This window comes from Chelonoidis abingdonii, chromosome 3, assembly GCF_003597395.2.
Source record: "Chelonoidis abingdonii isolate Lonesome George chromosome 3, CheloAbing_2.0, whole genome shotgun sequence".
Lineage (NCBI taxonomy): Eukaryota > Metazoa > Chordata > Testudines > Testudinidae > Chelonoidis > Chelonoidis abingdonii.
In genome coordinates, this window is record NC_133771.1 from 15,550,225 (window position 1) to 15,573,295 (window position 23,071).

Genomic DNA, 23,071 nt, shown 5'->3' on the forward strand with positions numbered 1-23,071 from the left:
CGCCGCTGAAGAGGACGTGCCTCCCCTCTCCATTGGCCACTCCAAGCACCTGCTTGCTGGGCTAGTGCCTGGAGCTGGCCTTGCTTTGATCTTCCCTGATTTGAAAGAGGGGTAAATTAAAGTGTACTAGGAACTTTTAGTGTGTGGCAGCAGGGTACATGAGGACTCTTAGTGCACAGCAGACTAGTGTGGGGTACAGTTATACTCCAGCTTGCTGCAAACTAAGTGTTTGTGTAGAAAAGCAGTAAAAGAAGTCCAATACCACTGTGTGGTAACTGATGCCAAATCCTGACTTAGTACGAGCAAGTACTATATCCAAAGACCCAACAGGCTCCACCATGTTTTTTTCCCTCTTTCCTATGAACATCCCCTCTAACAGCTGTACTCCCTGGAATGGCTTTATCAGAGATGATGCCTGGTCGGATAACACATTAAAAGGTAGATGGTTTAAAGGGTGTGAACTGGGAAAAGACTAAAAGAATGAAACATATTGCTTGGTCAAACAATCATGGCAGGGATTATAACCATCTACAAACATTGCAAAGATATACACAACGAGGAGGGGAAATATCTGTTCAGAATGGTACAGGGCACCAGGACTTAGATACCAAGAACTAGGTGCATTAGTAATATCTCAGGCTGATTGAACTAGGAGTATTGGTGTGAACTGGGAAAATACATGCGTGTATCAGGAAGTTTCCTATCTCTGAGATTTATTAGACTGGAAATCTCTGTAGAAGCCCAACCATTAAAGACATTTAGGCCTTGATTCAGCAAGTTACTTAAGCACATGCCTTACTTGTAATACATATATAATCAATGGGACTAACTCATTGCTTAAGGTTAGATACATGCTTAAGTACCTTGCTAGACTGGGCCCTTTGTCCTGGTTGGGCAATGAATTTAATAATACAATGTATGTAACAATCCTGCAGTGACAGAATGGACAAATTGATTGGGCGGGAAGGATTAGTTAATTTATTGGGTCTTTCCCATCTCTCGTTTTTATGACTGTAAAGTTACTCCTGAGTATAAAGGGAATTACATCCATATGTACTGTACAGCTCCCCTCTGTTTTCTAAAGTACTTATTAGAGTTTCCATCCATCTCAGGTTTTTCAGGACAGCTCTGTTCTTACAAGGGATTATGGTTTATTCTTATTACCAGGATCCCTTTGGCATACTCTAGGCAAAATCCATTTCTAAGTTGCATCTATGTAACCCCACTCCTTTCAGAAGTGTTTCGCAGTGAACACAGAGGATAGAACCCACTCATCAGTTTAGGTTGAGATGCACACAATTTCCACTGGAAGTCTTTAATCAAATGAGAATGTCCTTATATGACCACCTTTTTTGTGTGTCTGTAAAACAGATCTAGGACAATAGTCTGTGGCTATGCATGTCAATAAGAGATTTATAATTCTACAAGGTCTGTTTACCAATCTTTCATTTTGTCTTAAGAAGATGGGAACTAGCAATAGGCCACACAATGAAAGTTTTAAGCATTCACATTAAAATGTCTGGCTGTGCCTCCATGAGGGAAGATGAGCCAGAGAAAGTGCCAAACCAGTGAGAATATGATCCCATTACTGTGTAAGTGACTTAGGCATCACATTCTGCGTTCTCTTTTTATATGTGTAAAGTCAGCGCTCACCATGGCTTAGCTTATGTTTTGACTCATGGAGCCAAGGTAGATGCATGACTTGGCTCCACTTTCCAGCTCCTGGCTTGCCAATGTCTACCAGGTACTTGTATTTTTCTGAAGAAACATGTAATCTGATAAATTGAATAAATACAGCACTTAGAAGAGAGAATGATGTATATCCTTTGCACTACACCAGTGACGATTCTGCATCTTAAACCCTGGATCCCAGAGCTACCTTTCATTGTTAACTTTGCTATGTGAAATATGAGCTGAACAGTTGGTACATCTGAACAGCTCTTCTTAGGTTATACATGGGTGGGAATGTTCATAGAATCATAGAATATCAGGGTTGGAAGGGACCTCAGGAGGTCATCTAGTCCAACCCCCTGTTCAAAGCAGGACCAATCCCCAACTATTTTTTTTTGCCCCAGATCCCTAAATGGGCCCCTCAAGGATTGACCTCACAACCCTGGGTTTAGCAGGCCAATGCTCAAACCACTGAGGATGTATAGGGTAAAAACTCAGAGTGAGACCCAGGGTTCTAATCCTGGATCTGCCACTGACTCTCTGTGTGACATTGGACAAGTCACTTCAAGCTCTCTGTGTCTCAGTTTCCCCATTTATAAAAAATGGGGCAAATTATGCTTAGCCCCTATTGTACAGCGCTTTAAGATTTGTGGAGAAAAGCACTAAGAGTATGTCTACATTGCAGTTACACACCTGCAGCTGGCCAGTGCCAGTTGACTCGGGTTTGCAGGGCTCAGGCTGTTTGACTGTTTAATTCTGCTGTAGACATTTGGGCTCAGGCTGCAGCCTGAGCTCTGGGACCCTACCAGCTCACCCCGTTCTAGAACCCAGCTCTAGCCCAAACCCGAATGTCTACAATGCAATTAAATAGCCCTGTGAGCCTGAGTAAGCTGGCACAGGCCAGCTGTGGGTTTTTAATCGTAGTGTAGACATATCCTAAGCGTTAAGCATTATTTTCTTACATATGTAGTGCTACTTGATCATCCATATACACACAATAGTCAGAAAAAACAAAAAATAATTTATAAAATAGTCCAGTGGAAAGAAAGAATCTGGATGACGAAGGTTTGCAGCTGTCCTGGTAGCTAGCTTTAAAAATACACTTCCTATCAAGGGAAGCCAAAAGGTCACAAAGATTATACAATCCTATTTGATAAAACCAGTGTGTGTGGGGCTGGGAGTGCAGAATGAGGGAGATAGGGGCACTGGCAAGATAATCAGTCCAAGGAGACGTGTAGTTTAGTTGATAGAGCCAGGTGTGATTTTATACCAACCTGAAGAAACAAAAAAGAAATATAGTGACAGAGTGGAACAAGTACGAAAGATTAAAGACAAAATATTTTTAAATAGTCCAGATCAAAAGCAAACTAGCCTGTACAGTATTAGCTGTGAGATATGCTGGTGTGTTTCTAATAGCTCCAGCTAGCACAAGCTTCTGCTCTTTTCTTTCTGCAAACCCAGATACTAGAGAAAGAAGAAAGCTGTATATATATTGGCCTCAAGCCCTTCCTCTTTCCCCGGTCACTATGTGCCAGAGAGGTCCTTAGTCCCTAACCCTGGACCTTCCCCTACTATGTATATTCTTGAGGTTGGAGAATTGGACTCCACCAGCCCAACAGTATCTGGCAGAGAGGAGAACTTCAGCTTGCTCTGACCTCTGACATCTACCAGCAGTAGAGCAGATAACGCTGTGAAGGAGAGATCTAGTGAATTTAATCGACCACCTCCCTTTTACCTCAGAGGAAGGGATCTGGCCGCTCAGCAGGCCCCATATCCTGTTAAAGAACCTGCTAGACTTACACTTGGCTGCCAGAGGAGGGAGTCATGTTTGCTCTACCTGAGTTGTGACGTACATCCCATAGAACCCAAACACCATGTACTTGCTGACCCAGACTAGTGAACAGTGAGAGATGGAGTCTCTAGGAAGCTAGGAAGTACCATGCAATACCCTAGCCTATTCTGCCCACCTCACAGTGCACGGGAGTTGAGCTGGAGCCTCACATTAATTCACATTCAATCCGGTGTACCTTCCTCTTTACAATCAAAGAGTCTTTTTAGATCTTATTTAATTTTCTTTGCACTTTTGGCCAAGATCGTAGGCCCTTACAAACTATTTATAGACCAGCTCTTTCCTATAGAAAAGAAGGGACTGACAGATAGAGCTACAGCATTTCTAGGATAGTTCAGGTTTACAGACTTCAGCACTTTACTGTCAGACCAGATTTGCTTATCCATCAGATGAAGCCTTTTACCTTAACAACATGAAGTTTGGGCAGAAGGTTGCAATCAGCAAGCGTCAGCTCATCCCCGTCCAGAAACTTGCGTTTAGACACTTTCTCCTCTTCAGTGCTGTCTGCATCGATTTCTTCTGGGAGCGGGGTGTTCAGATAGTCGTCCAGCTTCTTTAAAGCCTTTGTCAAACCTCTCTCAAGGCCTTTGTCAATAAATAAATAAACGGGTGAGTGGGAAGAAAGAAAGGCTTAGAAACACTCATTAACACTGCCCGTGACCATACTTACAAAGCTAAGGCCAGATGCTCTGGTGTGGGGCTCTGTTTGTGCTGTATCTCCAGTGGAATGTGACTGTAAAGCAGCTATATGAGGATTGCCCCAGGCTAGATCTAGTTCTCCAGTGATACAGGTGGCTCTTAGGTACAGCCCTTCCCTCCTAACAATATAGAAACAAAAAAGGGACCCTGGAAGGAGGAAAAGAGGTGCGGTCATGATGTTCCCACATCCTAGGCTGTGTTTTTGGTGCACTGCAGCCATCAGATCTCAAGGTAGGTAGAACAGCTGTAGATAGTATGGGGTGAATGGCCATGTACACATGGACTGGGAGAGCCCCGGTACCTCCTCACACTGTTATTATCGAACATCCACTGAAGAGGGTCAATGAATTGGAGCTCCCCAATTCCAATAGCACTATTCCAGCTCTACAGTATTGCCATTAATATCATACCTGGTTCAGTACTTCATGCTCATTTTTGTTTTTATGTAAATTCATTTAAGGTGGCAGGAATGTCTCAGAAGATGCCAGCTATAATGACATGTTCTCCCAGCCACTTAGAATATCAGGGTTGGAAGGGACCTCAGGAGATCATCTAGTCCAACCCCCTGCTCAAAGCAAGACAAATTCCCAGAGAGGATTGTTTTTTTTTTCCTAACCCCAATTCCCTAAATGGCCCCCTCAAGGATTGACCTCACAACCTTGGGTTTAGCAAGTCAATGCTCAAACCACTGAGCTATCCCTCCCCTCACAGAAGATATACTGTGATTGAAAAAGCCATTTGACAACAATGAAATGTGATGCCACACAAAACACTCATGATATCCAGCCAGTTACAAACCTCTCCCCATTTCAGAATTGAATTTGGGTCAAGTTCAGTCGATTTCAAAGAGGTTGCACAGCAGAGAGGAGAATTTGGACCTTTCACTTTAAGACTTACTAAAGGCTAAATCCCGCAGTCCGTCCTTTCCAGTACAATAAATTCCTTTTGCTCCAGTGAGAGTTCTGCACTCAAAATGATGACAAGATACAGCATATAACAAAGGTGCCAAACTCTCCAGCAAAAACATCAGCCCAGGTGCAAGATCTCAGTGTCTGCACTTCACCATCATCAGAATGAACCAATTACAGATATTTTACTCATCCATCACAAACAGTGCATTTGCCCCAGGTGAGCGAGTAGAAGTTTGCAAGTTATTACGTGGATTGAAAACTCTCTGGGACAGGGACCATCTTTTTGTTCTGGGTTTGTACAGCACCTAGTACAATGTGGGTCCTGGTCCACCACTAGGCGCTTTGGTAATACAAATAATCGATAATGTATAATGTGCAAAATAACGAGATGGCCCTAATGAGGATAAGGGCCAGAACCTCAGCTGATTTACATCAGCTGTGGCTCTGAAGAATTACACTTTTAGGCCCGGTTCTGCACAGTTTTACCCCTGTGAGCTACTTTACTCAATGCTGACATCTACATTTGTGGTGGGAGGTGTGATTCCCAGCTGATGGAGACATACCAGACCAGCTCTGCTCGAGGTAGCACACTAAAAATAGCAATGTAGCCTAGGTAGCAACTTGGGGTAACCACCCAAGTATATACCCAGGGTGTCTGGGTGGGTACGTATGCAGGCAGCTAGCCTGAACCTACCTCCAATGCTACCCTGGCTATACTGCTAGTCTTAGCAAGTGGGAATGTCTATGCAAACCGAAAATCACACCTGCCAACTCAAATGTAGAGGTAGCCAATGAATGAAGCTATATATGTGCAGAAGTATTTTCAGAACCAGGTCTTTAAACCCATCTTATGTGGTGCAAAGGATACTCCTGAGCGCATTCTGCACCAAAAAATAAAAAATTCTGTGCCAAAACATTAAAAATTCTGCACACAATATTTTAAAATTCTGCAAATTTTATTTCTCAAATAAATGTGGAGGCTCCAGTATAGTATTGGGGAGCACAGGCCACTGGCTGCACAGAGGTTGGAGATGACTATACAACTCCCCCCCTCCCCGCCCTCACTTGGGACACAGATTCAACGGTGAGGCTGCACCCAACCCTGACACAGTGCAAAGACTGGACCTGCCCCAGAAACACCCCAGGGCCCTGCCCCTCTGTGCCAGGTGCACCAGGTGTGGGCAGACAGGCTCAGCAAGGCATGATCCAAGTGTGGAGAGGCTTAGTGTGGGGGGATCCAGGTGTGGGTTGAGAGGGTTCTGTGGGGCAATCTGGGTGCGGGATGCTCAGTGGGGGATCCAGTGGGGTGGGATCTGGATGCACAGGGGCTTGTTGGAGGGTTCTGGGGGCAAAGGTAATGGGACTCTGCAGGGAGGTCCAGGTGAAGGTGGTTGGGGCTCAGTGGGGGTATCTCTGGGTGTGGGGAGGATAGAACTTAGCAGGGAGATCTGTGCGTGGTGGGGATCAGTGTGGAAACTCTGGGTGTGGAGGGAGTGGGGCTCAGTGGGGTGGGGATCCAGGTGCAGCTCATTGAGGCTCAGTAGGGTGGGGATCTGGGTGTGGGTGGCCTGTTGGGGTGATCCAGGTGCAGGAGGTGAGGCTTGGCAGGAGGGTCTGGGTATGAGGGGGTCTGGATGCACAGGGGTTGGTGGCTGGGGGAGCAGATCCCTGTACAGTGATCCCTCTCCCTGCAGCTAAGTGATGAGTACAGGAAGCATGCACGGTGGGGAGTGAGGGAGTTTGCAGCACTTCCTACAGCCGGGGGAAAAATCTGGGGGTGAGTCTGACACAGCCTTGGATCCCGTGCAGGGGAAGAGGAAGTCCCGTCCTCCTCATCTCAGCTGAGACTAGCATCTGAGTCTGGTGCAGAGTAGGGGCCACCAGCCGGGTCTTCCCCAGTCCCTCCTCCTCCTCCAGAGAGATTTACCTTTCTGCCAGCTGCCCTGGGCACCCCAAACATACTGCTGGGAAGGGTCAAATGACCATTCTTGTGGCTTCCCTTTGTTTCCCCATAGAAAGTCATTTTTCTGTAGGGAAATGAAGAAATCTGCAAGGGATATAAATTCTGCACATGTGCAATGACGCAGAATTCCCCCAGGAGTAAAAGTGGCCTTAAAACTGCTGAAGAATTCACCTTGACATGGGGAACTCCATGAGCAGAACGCTGACACAAGTGTCTCTATCACACCTGGCATCAGCCACACCTCCATCCCTGGCATGAAGGCAGAGATGATGTGTTTCAAAGGCATTCAGGATGGAGGAGAGCATCACAGTGCCTGATCTTCCACTGGCATAATATCCATTACGGACCTTATGCCAGTGTGGAAGTTAAAGTAGGCTGCCTGTTGCTCTCACTTCCACTCGGCTCTGCTAGCCACGGATCAAGGAACCACACCAGCGCTCTGTTGCTGCCACGTTCAGACACAGTGAAGAATCATCATGACCTTATTGTTAGGACTGAGAAACTAGAATCCCAACTGAACCCTCCCACACCCAGCAAACATGTTATGGAAGATTAGAATTTCATGTCTGAAAGAAAAGACTCTAAAATGACTGAAGTGTTGCCATCTATAAAACAAAAGTGTTGCCATCCCTTATTTAATCTCCCAAATTTAATTTTGACACTGACATTCTACTGTCAAATTCTGGCATCACTGTCTGTAATCGCTTGCAGCTGTGTTCTGCTACACAGCTCACATTGAAAGGTAATAAGGACATGCCGTTTAAAATACCCTCATGTGGCAACAATGGAAATATTTTGCAATCTCTTTTTGTTTTGACCCATAACACCTGTTGAACAGAACGTTTTCTTTTTCCCGGTCAGCACCAGATAATATTCTCTTATAGTGAACTCATTTGGAGACAATGGAATTGAATTATTCTGATTTAACTCAATTTAGCTCACTTGGATTTTTGAAAACTGGCTTAACACTGAGCATTCTCCCGTATCCCCTGACAACCCAATAAAATCTTTGGTTTTGCTAGATCATCTGTTTTATATTTCCAATAAGAGAAGAAGGTATTGCACAACACTAGGAAAATGCATTAAGTGCGTTGTATGCCAGACTATAAAGTCAGATAGGTGTGTTTGTAAAGACAGGGCAGAGGCAAGGTGTTTTTAATGTGGTTCTTTTCTGGAACGCATTCATTTCTCTGGCTGCTATCACTATATCAATGTGTTTTAAGGCTCTCTCAGAAACAATGGCTGGAGTGATGCTTGTTGGTGAGAGTAGAAAATAACATGTATGTGAATTCCCCAGGGCGTTTTAACCTCTTCATACTTAGCAGGCATTTGCCTACTAGAATAATCACAGTAGCGGGCATCAGTAGATCTGTGTTCTAATTCAGGGGCTCTATTTGGCCCTTGCAAGATCCCAGTACTTCTCGCTAAAATCAATGGGGGAGCAATACATATCCTGGTGTGAGAATTGTGACCATAACTTGTTGTGTGACCTTGGGCAAGCGAATTAGCCTCTCTAAGCCTTAGTTTCATGATAATTCAATTGTGGACCATCGAGCCAGATCTGTTATTCCAACAGGAGAGAACTTCCCCAATCTCAAAGTGACTGAGATACTGGTCAGTCCATGATAAAGACCTGGGTTAAATTTTTCAAAAGCTCCTAAGGGAATTAGGGGCCAAAGTTTTATTTTCAGAAGTAATGTACTTAGGACCAGATTTTAAAGGATTTAGGTGCCTAAAGATGCAAATGGCACCAGGTGAGATTTTCAAAACTGCCTATGTATCTAATTCTCTTGGTGCATATCTGCATCATGAAGTATCTAAATACCTTTGAAAATCTGCCCCTTAGAAGCCTGTCTCCTTGAAAGTCAATGGGATTTAGGGTTTTAAGTGCCTAAGTCCCTTTTGAAAATGAGACTTAGGCTCCAACATCATTTAGTTGCTTTTGAAAATGTTCCCCCGATCACCGCCTTCCAGACATCCAGATCCAAATCCTGACACCAGATCCAGAGTGTGGACAGCTCTGTGAATGGAATCCATTCCCATGGTTATCGTGGCAAGTACAGAAACCTGGGTCAACTGAGATAAATCATCTGCATGGACAATGAAAACACCAAGCACAATCAGCACTGGGGATAACAGTGCCTACACAGTGAGTGACCTATTCAAGCTAACTACAGGATCCAAGTTCACTTGCATCAGAAATCAGTTATAAAATATATGGTGACACTACCTCTTTTATTTTCCAGTACCTCATGCTGGACAACATACCCAGCTAGGAACATTTTACTCCACTTCTGGTCCTGCAGTGTCATCTTGGCATTAGGGACTATATCTTTAAAAGCTAAGCTTTCCAGACAGAGAGTCTGGGTGGGGTGCTATGAAACTCTTGTTGTTATGCACAGCCATTGGAACCAGAGTACCAGACACAGAAGGAAGCAGAGCTTTTGCTAGTGTGTTAAGCGTTGATTGATTGCTGAACGCCACCTCATCCAGCCAATCATACAAAAAGAGATCGGCAAAAAATTTCACACAATTCTTTGCAGTTTTCCTGTTCCACCCCTTTACAGTTTTTCACAACTTTGTCTAACAGTGCTTAGAAGCCAGAGAAATAACACTTTATGACCTCAGAGAAACCACAGAATATTTAATGCATGTATTACCATCTGCCAAATACACAGGGCGAGGTTCAGTTTAGCTGATGATACCAAATTTACAATGATATGCTGCATGCAGGATAAGGTTACTCGGTGTTGAACAATGAGATTAACAAATCCTGACATGCACAGAATTATAAAGATTGTAATGAAAGTTAACAGTAATTGGAAAAATTCTGCTGTGAGATACACAGGCATAAATCTGGAGTAACACCACAATATCAACAAATTTACTCCATATTTACACCAGTTTAACCAAGAAAAGATTGATAGAAAATAGTGATTTTTGCACACTTTGCACCTCCATCTCATGAAGCCCTTCCTATGGGCGGGTCCAGAGAGCTTCAGCTATTTTTTCTATCTAAATTCAAGACTCCCTTTTTTTCCTTAATGAACTGCTGAAATTCAGTTTTCATGCTATTTTGTTTGTCACCTTCTCTAATCTCAGTTACACCAATATAAATCCGTAGCAGCTCCATTGATTTACTTCAGCTTTGCACCAGAAACAGGAAGAGGAAAATCTGGCTCTTTTTTATACTTAAGAAAAGGGACTTCAGAAATGAATAAATGATGATGATGGTTCCGCATTGTTGACAGGAAGTTTTATAACATCGATAAGGGAGCACTCGAGGCTGGACTGAGAGAAACAATCAGGAAGATAAAGAATTTAAGCGCCAGTCTACAGGCCTTCAGAGATAATCCTGGCAATTACAGACCAGTAAGGCTGACTTCAGTACTGGGCAAACTGGTTGAAACTATAGTAAATAGCAAAATTGTCAGACACATAGATGAACTTGATTTGTTGGGGAAAAGTCAACACAGTTTTTGTAAAGGGAAATCATGCCTCATCAATCTACTAGAATTCTCTGAGGGGGTCAACAGGCATGTGGACAAGAGGGACCCAGTGGATACAGTGTACTTAGATTTTCAGAAAGCCTTTAACAAGGTCCTGCACTTAGGGCTTTTAAGCAAAGTAAGCTGTCATGGGATTAGAGGGAAGGTCCTCTCATGGATTAGTAACTGGTAAGAAGATAAGAAACAAAGGGTCGGAATAAATGGTCAGTTTTCAGAATGGAGAGAGGTAAATAGTGGTGTCCACCAGAAGTCTGCACTGGAACCAATCTTATTCAATATATTCATCGATCTTAAAAGGTGTAATCAGTGAGATGGCAAAATTTGCAGATGATACAAAAACTACTCAAGATAGTTAACTCCCAGGAAGACTGCGAAGAGCTCCAAAAGGACCCCTCAAAACTGGGTGATTGGGCAACAACATGACAGACGAAATTCAGCGTTGATAAATGCAAAGTAATGCACATTGGAAAATATAATCCCAACTATACATATAAAATGATGGGGTCTAAATTAGCTGTTACCACTTAAGAAAGAGATCTTGGAGTCATTGTGGATAGTTCTCTGAAAACATCCACTCAATGTGCAGTGGCAGTCAAAAAGGTGATCAGAATGTTGGAAATGTTTAAGAAAGGGGTAGATAATAAGACAGAAAGTATCATATTGCCTCTATAGAAATCCATGGTAGGCCCACATCTTGAATACTGCATACAGATGAGGTCTCCCATCTCAAAAAAGATATATTGGAATAGGAAAAGTTTCAGAAAAGGGCAACAAAAATTATGAGAGGTATGGAATGGCTTCCATATGAGAAGAGATTAGTAAGATTGGGACTTTTCAGCTTGGAAAAGAGACGACTAAGGGGGGGATATAATAGAGGTCTATAAAATCATGACTGTTGTGGAGAAAGTATATAAAGAAGTGTTATTTACTCCTTCTCACAACACGCAAACTAGGGGTCACCAAATGAAATTAATAGGCAACAGGTTTAAAACAAACAAAAGGAAGTATTTTTTCATATAACACACAGTCAACCTGTGGAACTACTTGCCAGAGGATATTGAAGGCCAAATCTATAACAGGGTTTAAAAAAGAACTAGATAAGTTCATGGAGGATAGGTCCATCAATGGCTATTAGCCAGGATGGGCAGGGATGCTGTCCCTAGCCTCTGTTTGCCAGAAGCTGGGAACGGGTGATGGGATGGATCACTTGATGATTACCTATTCTGTTCATTTCCTCTGGGGCACTTGGTACTGGTCACTGTCAGAAGATGGGATATTGGGCTAGACAGACCTTTGGTCTGACCCAGTAGGGCCATTTTCCTGTTCTTAAGCCTTTGTGGATCTGACTGCAGTATCAGGATTTAAATTAATATTTATTACAACATGAGGTATCAAGGCTGAGGTATATGTGGCTCTTTCTATGAGAGAATATCATTGAAACCACAGAGACAACAACACTTCTAAGTTGTCAAAACAAAACAATGTGAATTCCTTTGTATTTGTCATGTGAAACCACCCCAGAATGACCCTGGCAGAACTGCAGGTTCCTTAATTGTCAAGCCCAAGCGAGTTTAAGAAACTATGATCTGTGTACAAAATGAGTTGTTCTTACCGCAGCTACCCTGGGTAACTGATTGATGCTTTTTCTTTTTATTGCTCTTTTCGACCCCCCCACCCCATTCCATTAAGATTTATCCCACAACACACGCAAATGAACTTGATGAAATATGCAATGAGGGAAAAGCGGCAACAGCACATAAATATTCGCAGTCTCACACAAACAACCTGAGATTTATTTTTTCCTTTAAGAAAATAAACCACCTTCCTTGATCACTTCCATATTCATGGTGTTTGATATTAGAAGAGATGCAATACTGTTTTCTGGCAGGAGAGGAAAAACAACTTAGAACCAGCAATTTAAGGTAAGAAAATAATATAATTTTTAGGACTTGGAAAGCAGTTAAAGAATGGATTAAAAAGGGTTCACTTCCAATGGTTTGGCACTTTTAGGGGGGAGGGATAGCTCAGTGGTTTGAGCATTGGCCTGCTTAAACCCAGGGTTGTGAGCTCAATCCTTGAGGGGGCCATTTAGGGAACTGGGGCAAAAATCTATCTGGGGATTGGCCCTGCTTTAAGCAGCGGTTTAGACTAGATGACCTTCTGAGGTCCCTTCCAACTCTAAGATTCTATAATTCTGCTAATCAAACAGCCTGATTAAAGACCAGGGATCCATATTGTCAATTCCCTCTCTTCCAAACAGGCTTAAGCTCTGTATCATAACCTTTAACTGGCTAGATTAACCCTTTAACAAATGGATTTACTAAGACTGCAATGTACCCTTTGCTGTAATACAGAGAGGATAATTTTGCCTTCCACTTTTAAAACAAAGAGTTCCTTTTCTTTCTTCCTATTGTTTCTATATATCTTTAATTACAACACGTGATTTATGCCACTTGTGCTGATTCTAGGGTAGGCATCTTGCCCTGATTTGCTTTGCTTCTTAGGATATGTCTACACTGCAATCACAGGATGTGATTGCAACTTGTGTAGACATACCTGAGCTAGCTTTAATGACAGCATGGGCTTCAGCGTGTGCTGCACCAGCCCACCCAGAATGCTGGGTAATTACTTGGGTGGTTAGTGGGTGCTGGACCTCAGACTGCCGTGGCGTCATTGCTCAGGTACCCAAGTCAGCAAGAATAAAGCTGGCTCAGATATGTCTACATGAGCTGCAATCACAGTACAGGCATACCCTTAGTTTAAAGTCTCTCTTTCTTTTCTATGCTATCCCCTTTTCCTAAGCGCTCTCTTCTAGGCACTCTCTTTCTCTCTCCTGCAAGTGCCTTAGTACCGGTCCCCACCTCCTGTTTCCAGTGCCTAATGAAGCCTTTCATTATATTTAAGGTACAATTTTTGAAAAGCACCAACGTGATTTTGGAGCCTATGTCCCATTTTTCAAATGATTTAGGTACTTACAAGGCTGCATTTCATTAGAAGTCAATGGACTTAAGTCACTTCGGCACTTTTGAAAATGTTACCCTACATCCTTATGTTGCCGCTTGCTCCACAGTCACAGGCCAATGAGGATGATACAGCCAGATGTACTCTCCAAAGGCTTGGGGCCACTTTGGCAAAACTGTGTCAGTTTCCAAGCACTGCATAGCAGCCCTGCTGGTGGATAGTGTGGAAAGATGGGGCAGAAACTTCACCTCCCCTGACTGCCCACAATGCCCTTAGTCAGAAGAAGGCTGGTCCAGGGATGAGGAGCTCCTCTGAGTCTTGGGAGACCAATGTTCAATTCCCAGCTTTTCTGCATGACCTTGGGCAAGTCACATAGTTTTTCTATGCCTCTGTTCTCCATCTGTAAAATGAGGATAATAGCACTGCCCCTCCCTCCCAGGTGTGTTGTGAAACTAAATACATTATGGACTGTGAGATGCTCTGATAATGGGGGCAATATCATATCTAAGATAGACGGCAGCCTCCTTTTTCAGCTGTGCTGAACCCCCATAGGTGACTTTGCAATCTCCTCTCCTTGGACTTTCAGCTTGGGGTCTCTACTACTGAGCTCTGTGTTGTCAGGAGCAGTGAGGAGCCAGCCGTAAAAGGCTTGGGTCAGAGAAGGATCAAAAAGTTTGGCTACTTCCTTGAAATTTATTTCAATGTATGTGAATCTGGAAGTCTGGGAATATTAGACTATTTTTGTGAGATTTCCCACTTTCAGCCAGGCTGAAAATATCACAAAAACAGGCTTTATCTCAGTATTTTGGGTTTATTCCTAGATAAAACCAGGTAGCATAGATGCATTTGAAATTCATTTAAAAGAAAGATTGATGAATTTTTTCAAGTCTACATAAAGCTTTACATTTGATTCAGTTCCAGTTTTGGGCTGAAGATTCAAGTTTATTCCTAGATCACTTGTTCTTACTCTGGATTACAATGGAGGAGTAAAACACACTTAATCAAATGGTCCTACAGGACCTATATGAAGAGAGCATCAGGAATATATACAGAGAGGGTTGTTTTGAACAGAGGAAACAGGACTTGGAAAGCAGTTAAAGAATGGATTAAAAGGGTTCACTTCCAATGGTTTGGCACTTGTTTTAAGGCCAGGAGATGGCAAAAGGTAAAACCGCCGTTCTGTAGCTGCTCCTGGTAAAACAACTGCTAACTTGTATTTCACAAAACATCTACACTCTGCAGGGAAAAACAGATGCATCCCATTCCAGGACCACTTCCCAAGGAGCCTGATTCTGACCTCACTGGCACTAGTCTAATCCTGGTGTCACTACATTTATTTCAGTGGAGTGACTCCTGATTTGCCCCAGTGTAGTGACAGAAGAATGCGGCCCTGAATGTAATAAAACCACAGAATTTATTCATAATGCAAGATTTTCACTCCAGCCTCCCTATTTAGATTGCTGTGTGTTTACTCAGACTATGCTGTGTTGTTTACTTATCAAACAACAAGAGATGCTTCTGGAACCAACAAAGCAGCACTAAGTGCAGAAATGTACTGGGGAAAACAGGAGAAAATGTGTAAGTACACAGCCTAACTTTCAGTCATGGTGCTGTGGGGACCCCTTGTGTTCTAGTATTTAAGCAAATAAAATTGCTCCTTGTATGTTTAAGTTTCTCTTTCTACTGTGCACACAATGGGCAAATTCTGCTCTCATTTACACCAGTGTAAATCCAGATGTGCACCACTGATTTAGACCAAGTTACTCCACCCACACAGTGGTGCAGCTGACAGCAGAAATTGGCACAATAGGCATAAATTGATTACTATATGATCATATTCAGAATAATATTACGTCCACATAGACATAAAAGGGGCTGACTGGCCTCTTGCACCAATTGCTATGCTAATGTAACTCTATGGCATTCAGATTTACTCCTGACTTGCAGGCGTGGGGGCAGCAGAAGATGAAAGGAAGAGAATCAGGCCTAGACGTTGTACTGCTATGTAGGCTGCAAGCTTTCAAGGCAATTATCATTTTTTTAGACTGTCTGTAAAGGTGACAGCCACTATGTAACTATATATAAGTAAAATACATCAATCTAGATGCCTTATCTCTGCTAGGAGAACTTTAGACTGAGATTTCAAAGTTGCCTAAGGCACTGGGAATATGGGAGCATAGCGTCAAATGCCACAGTAGCCTTTAATTCCTGAAAGGGGAACTACAGAAAAATGAGGAAGTTAGTTAAACAGAAATTAAAAGGTACAGTCACAAAAATGAAATACCTGCAAGCTTCATGGAAACTTTTAAAAAACACAATAATAGAGGCTGAAATTAAAGTATACCCCAAATTTTAAAAGATAGTAAGATGACCAAAAAATGCTACTGTGGCTAAACAACCAAGTAAAAAAGCAGTTACAGGCAAAAAGGCACCCTTTAAAAATTGCAACTTAAATCCTACGAAAGAAAATAGTAAGGAGCATAAACTCTGGCAAGTCAAATGTAAAAATATAATTAGGCAGGCGAAAAAAGAATGTGAAGAGCAACTAACCAAAGACTCAAAAAGTAACAGCAATTGTTTTTAAATACATCAGAAGCAGGAAGCCTGCCAAATAAACAGTGGGGCCACTGGAGGACTGAGTGTTTAAGAATCACTCAAGGAAGATAATGCCATTGTGAAGAAACTAAATGAATTCTTTGCACTGGTCTTCACTGCAGAGGATATGAGGGAGATTCCCAAACCTGAGCCATTCTTTTTGGGTGACAGATCTGAACAACTGTCCCAGACTGAGGTGTCAATAAAGGAGTTTTAGAACAAATTGAAAAATTAAACAGTAATAAGTCACCAGGACCACATGGTATTCACTTAAGAGTTTCGAAGGAATGCAAATTTGAAATTGTGATATATAACCTATCATTTAAATCAGCTGCTGTGCCAGATGACTGGAAGATAGCTAATGTGACACCAATTTTTAAAAAAGGCTCCAGAAGCCATCCTGGCAATTACAGGCCAGTAAGCCTAACTTCAGTACCAGGCAAATTGGTTGAAACTTTAAATAGAATTGTCAGACACACAGATGATCACCATTTTTGGAGGAAGAGTCACATAGCTTTTGTAAAGGGAAATTATACCTCACTAATCCGCTAGAATTTGTTGAGGGTGTCAATAAACATGTGGACAAGGGTGATCCAGTGGATATTGTGTACTTGGACATTTAGAAAGCCTTTAACAAGGTCCTGCACCTAAAGCTCTTAAGTAAAATAAATCAAAATCATGGAATAAAAGGGAAAATCCTCTCATGGATCAGTAACTGGTTGAAAGATAGTAAACAAAGGGTAGAAATAAATTATCAAGTTTTCAGACTGGAAAGAGGTAAATAGTGGAGTCCCTCTGGGGTTTGTACTGGGACCAGTGCTGTTACATATTCATAAATGATTTGGGAAAAGGAGTAAACAGTAAGATGGCAAAATTTGCAGACAATAAAAAATTACCCAAGATTGTTAAGTACAAGGCAGATTCTGAAGAGTTACAAAGAGATCTCAAAAATTGAGTAACTGGGCAAAAAAGTGGCAGATGAAACTGAATGTTGATAAGTGCAAAGTAATGTACATTGGAATACATAAACCGAACTACAAATATATAAAGATGGGTTCTCAATTAGCTGTTTCCACTAAAGAAAGAGATCTTGAAGTCATTGTGGATAGTTTCTGAAAACATCTGCTCAGTATGCAGCTGCAGTCAAAAAAGCTAACAGAATGTTAAAAACCATTAGGAAAGGAATAGATAATAAGACAGACACTATCATAATGCCACTATATAAATCCATCGTATGCCTACACCTTGAATACTGTGTGCAGTTCTCGTCACCCCATCTCAAAAAAAGATATATTAGAATTGGAAAAGGTACAGGGAAGAGCAACAAAATGATTAAGGGTATGGAACAGCTTCCATACAAAGAGAGATTAAAAAGACTGGGACTTCTCAGCTTGGAAAAAAGACAAATAAGAGCAGATAAGATAGAGCTTAGTGATGGAGAAAGTGAATAAGGAAGTATTATTTGTTCCTTCACATAACACAAGAACCTGGGGTCACCCCATTAAATTAATAGGCAGCAGGTTTAAAACAAACAAAAGGAAGTACTTCTTCACACAATGCACAGTTATCATGTGGAACTCATTGCTAGCGGTTGTTGCGAAGGCCAAAACTATAATGGATTCAAAAACAAAATAGATAAATTCAGGGAGGATTGGTCCATCAATGACTGTTAGCCAAGATGGTCAGGGATGCAACCCCATGATCTGGGTGTCCCTAGCCTCTGATTGCCAGAAGCTGGGAGAGGATGACAGGGAATGGATCACTCAATGATTGCCTGTTCTGTTCATGCCCTCTGAAGCACCGGGCATTGGCCACTGTCAGAAGACAGAATACTGGGCTAGATGGACCATTGGTCTGACCCAGTAGGGCCATTTTTATGTTCGGTAGGGTGTTCTAATTTCTTTGCTGGCTTTGAAAAATCTCAGCCTTAAACTTGGTTTTCTTCTAATATTTTCAGTAATGCCAGCCCCTAGCATTCAAAAGTCATGCATCAGATCCCCAAAATCTTACTTAAAAACCATGAGATCTTAAAATAATAAACTTTGTGTTCTTTTCCTTTGCCTCTTTGTTTTTGAGACTTTGCAGTTCTCATGCCAAGCTTTTCTCTGCAACCACGAGGACTAAAAATTTACCGTTTAAAAAAAAAATATCTGGGATTCTCATGTAATCACTTGCCTCTGGGAGTGCATTTTTAAGGAAAACACCAAATACTGCAAGACCAAATAAAATCATGGGAGTGGCAACATCGTTTTCCAGTTATGTTTATTCATTCCCCCCCAGTTCTTCTACAAAGACAATTTGCATCAGGATAATAGCCAAAAATGTTTTTTGGGAAAAAAATATTATGGCCCATTCCTGCTCCCATTAAAGTCACTAGGAGTTTTTCACACTGACTTCTAAGAGAGCAGGATTAGGTCACAAAATTCTATGTCATTAGACATTCTGCCCTATAACAACATATTCAGGAAGGTAATAAAGTATGTGGCTACAGTTAAGGCTATAAGTAATCCTCCTGGAGTCAATGGGGCTACTCATGTACTTAAATTTAGACATGTGCTTAAGCAAAATTTCCTGAATCGGGGCCATAATGTCCCACAAATCCATGTCCATTACAATTATATAGAGGACTTGATTCTGACTGCATCAAAGTCAATGGAGTTACCCCAGTGTGAAAGTGGCGTTAATGAGATCAGAATCTGACCCAAGGTACTGGTAACAATCTCACAATCCAGAAAGAAGGCCTCTGTGTGTGTCTTACTGCTTATAGCAAGGGCCAGCAGGGAAGGGAAGGGGTCACTGAGGTAATGATGCTTAAAACTGAATTTTAAATAACAATGCAATTTAGGCCTTCCATTTCAGCAGCTAGGTGCTTAATTTCTCCCAGGACTGCTGCCACCAGATTGATCTAATCCAGTTCCAGATGCTCTACCACGCCTGTGTGTGAGCAAGGGAGTTCAGCATGGAAAGAGAATAAAGCATCCCGGATCAGCCAGCGGCAGGACCTGGAGGAATATTCAAGCTCATAGGGGAAATAATGCCTTTGTTAAAGAAAAGAAGTGTCTGCCAGCCAGGTGATCACCTTTTCAAAAGGCAAAAGCAGGACACATGGAGGAGCCCTACCCCCTCTGTGGCCCCGCTCTTGCCCCTCCTTTTCCCCTGCACCCCCACCCCCTGCTCTTCCTCTTCTCCGCCCCAGCCAGAGCCACCCAGGAAACCTGGATCGCTGTGGAGGGTCCCGGACCCTCCACTTGCCCTGGACGTAGGGCTGGGGTGCCCGAGACTGGCCCCTCGCCCCTCCTCCAGGCCTTTAGGCCCTGGTCCTGGCACCATTAAAGTCAGTAGGAGCTTTGCCATTGATTCCAGTGAGCGCAGGATCAAGCCCTTAGCGTGCAGAGCACAGGTGAGAGGGGTCAAAGGTGCATGACAAATTGTGCAACTATTTGCTGGATTATATTTATCCCATGGCTCTGTGATTTATCCTACAGCTATCACCACTACGTATTGTTTGTGTATAAAACAATAACCAGGACCCAAGGTGTCTGAAGAGAATATATGGGGCCTATAGTTCTTCATCTTCTACGTATGGTCTGTATGTATGATACATACTAGAACTCTCCTCTGTTTATACACAGCTAGTCTGTGTAAAGGCATTTTTATAGACTCTAATGATTACATGATATGTTTCATGAAGACATCCAGCATTAGAGCCAGATTTACAATGACGATTCAGCTCCTTTGGGCTGCTCCTAAGCTGCAAAGAAGCCAGATTTTGGTAGTAAATGGCTGGCGGGGGGGAATGCTCAGTTGGAACTGACTTGTGACCAGCTGCCCCTCACCAGTGTAGAGGGGATGTTGCCGGAGAGAGGAGGAGTTCCACTTTGCTATGCTGATCCTCAGCTGTTGGAAGGTAGAGCAGGACATAGGCTGTTCTAACTCATGGTTGAGCTGGAGCCAGGGTTAATGCAGACTGGTCTGCAGAATCAGGGAGCTGTAATCATCTTGATAACGACCCCCATCCTCTCTGGCACCTGGCATCACTTGGATTCAAGGGAGAATCTGCCTCACAGTCTCATCACTTCTGTAACCCTTCTGTGTGGCATAAATTCCTTTTGAAGTGAACTGATGTTTTTCTGTTTATTTACGGAGGTACGTGATGGCCTCTAGAAAGGATCAGAACACACAGACACAGTGTTCATACTGTGCATGTATATTCCCTGTGGGGCTGACACTGCTCTCACCTGGAGTAACTCCATAGAAGGCAGTGGAATTAAACTAGCATAAAACCAATGTAGGTCAGAGGAGAGTCAGGCTCTGTGCATGTGTGTGCATATATATTATAGACATATATATAGCACATAAAGAGAGAGAGATGTTTCTCACCTCACATACTTAACCGCAAAGTGTGATGTAGCTGCCGAAGGAGGTGAATGCCATTTAATCACATGTAAATTAATGATTTAATGCTCTTTTATTTTTGGACCCTTGATCTAAATCCAAGCCAGACCAGTGGAATCCTCTGGTCAGACGGCTGGAAATTCCACCGAATTAAATCACGTTGGTGGTCTCCCAGCTCAGATCCTAGTGAAGAGCAGTACAGTAAAACATCCTCTCGTTCTGCTAATGAATGCGCCCACCCACACAGGATCTAGTGCCCCCTAAGAACTCAATTCAAGAACAACTTTTTAAACTCATGAATGAAATCAAAGGGCTCATTCTATGAGCCAAAGAGCACACCATTTTAGGAAGAACTAACTGCAATTGGGTGGTTATTACACATTGTCCCTTTCATAAGCAATATAGATAAGCAAAAATAATAATCATAATGCTGAACATATGCACAGCGTTTCAGATAATTGATCCTCATGATACTCCAATGAGTAGGTAAATAGCTACTGCTATCCTTGTTTTATAAAGCTTAAGTGACTTGTTCTAGGTCACAGAAGGAGCCAATGTTAGAACTCATGAGATCCTGGCTTTCAGTCCTATGCTTAGACCAGGGCTTGTGGTAAATATGTAGCAATTAAAAGAATCTGCTCTCAAGGGAGGTAGGAAACCTCAAGTAACTAAGGCTAAAGAGAAGAAGACCTCTGTGTAAGTTTGAAAGCTTGTCTCTCTCATCAACAGAAGTTGGTCCAAAGAAGCTATTACCTCACCCACCTTGTCTCTCTGTGAAACTAATGTGAAGATCACACTCACTGCGCTCTTCCTAGGATTTCTGTCTCTGGCATCAGCTGTGCAGGGGATTAAATGTTCATGATTTTAACCACAGCAGCGGCGTCTCGGGAAAAAGGTCAGAGGACAGAATAATCTAATCACACTATCCAAGCAGGAAGTGGGACTATTCCTGTGCTGTGAGGACCACTCCTTTAGGGAAGCCTGTTAGGAAATTATTGGGTGATGTGGGGGGTACAAGGAATCAAGTCCCTTGTAACTGAACGAGCTTGAAATAATAAATACGCACACTTTCTTTAAACACAGCTTGCCACATCCTGAGAATCTGGAATCAATTCCTTTCCTTTCAAGATGCTTAAAAGTGGTGGAACTTTGATATGGCACGAGTATGTTTGCTTCTGGGCTTACCGCCCTAGCCAGCTTGTTCCAACCCTTTCAACATTTTTATATTAAAAGACAGCAAAGTTAGCAAAACAAAGAAGGGGAAAAAAGGGATCGGAAATTCAGAGAACTATTAAATTAGGGCAGCCTTGCTGCCAAATACATCTGGTAAGCAAATGAATCATGATCTATAAGATCTTGCCACACAGAGCTACACCCGAAGGTTATCACCTGCTTCTGTCCAGGCACAAAAGTCAATGGATATGCCCAATGAACCACTGCATGGATCCAGTAAAAATTATGTTTTCTCTGTAAACATTAAAGCACTTTGTTTATAATTATTTCAAATGATCCTTGGACTCAAAGTTACTTGAGCTGATTGGGAACCAAAACCTCCACTCCACAGAAAATTCCAACATTTAAAAAAAATAGTTCCAAATAGGAATGAAAAGGCAAAAATTTCCCACAAATTGAAAATTCTGAAAAACGTCAATTTGGTACCATTGAAATATTTTGTTTCAACAGTGAGCTAGACCAGATGGATGAGGCCATATCTTTTATTGGACAAGCTTCTGTTGCTGGAGAGGACAAGCTTTCGAGCTCCACAGAGCTCTTCAGGCCTGGAGAAGGTAACCAGTGCCCAAGCTAAATACAAAGTGGGACAAACTGTGAGGTATAAAGGATCACACATGTTGTAGGAGACCACTTAAAATGAAATGGACAATTAACACTTCTGCAGTTGTACAACAATGGAGGGTTAGGGCTGGTCTACACTGGGAACCTACATTGGTATAGCTTTGTCTCTCAGGGAGGGTGAAAATTCTACACCCCTGAAAGATATAGGCCATGTCTACACTACAAAATTATGTCGATCTAATTTACGTTAGCATACAGCCACAGCAGTTATAAAATTGCTCGTGCGCATGCACATTTGGCTCCTTGTGTCAGTGGTGCATGTCCTCACCAGGAGCGCTTGTATCGATTGTAGTGTCAGTGTGGGGCATTGTGGGATGTCTCCTGAAATCCAGTAACAGTCCACATAAGCAAGCAGTGTCTACACTTAGGCCTGGTCTACGCTAGGTGGGGTGTCGATGTAAGATACGCAACTTCAGCTACGGAAATACCGTAGTTAAAGTCGACGTATCTTATTCTGACTTACCTCCCATCCTCACGGCACGGGATCGATGGCCGCAGCTCCCCCATCGACTCCACTACTGCTGCTCGCTCTGGTGGAGTTCCAGAGTTGACGGGGAGCGCGTTTGGGGATCGATATATCGCGTCTCTGGATGTACCCTTATACTGTGTGGACCTAATTACATCAACTGTGACTCTGTGCAGCTCAGGGAGGTGGTGTTACTAA

General features: G+C 42.6%; 1 protein-coding gene across 3 annotated transcripts in view; it reads right to left on the reverse strand.

Annotated features, from left to right (window-relative positions):
- The window catches only part of CLIC5 (chloride intracellular channel 5), a 125,399-nt gene that overhangs the window by 9,195 nt on the left and 93,133 nt on the right, over positions 1–23,071 (reverse strand). For all 3 annotated transcript variants that reach the window (XM_075063617.1, XM_075063618.1, XM_075063619.1), the window contains one exon: positions 3,924–4,105. In XM_075063617.1, coding sequence (XP_074919718.1) covers positions 3,924–4,105 — 182 coding nt within the window. The remainder of the gene's footprint in view (positions 1–3,923; positions 4,106–23,071) is intronic.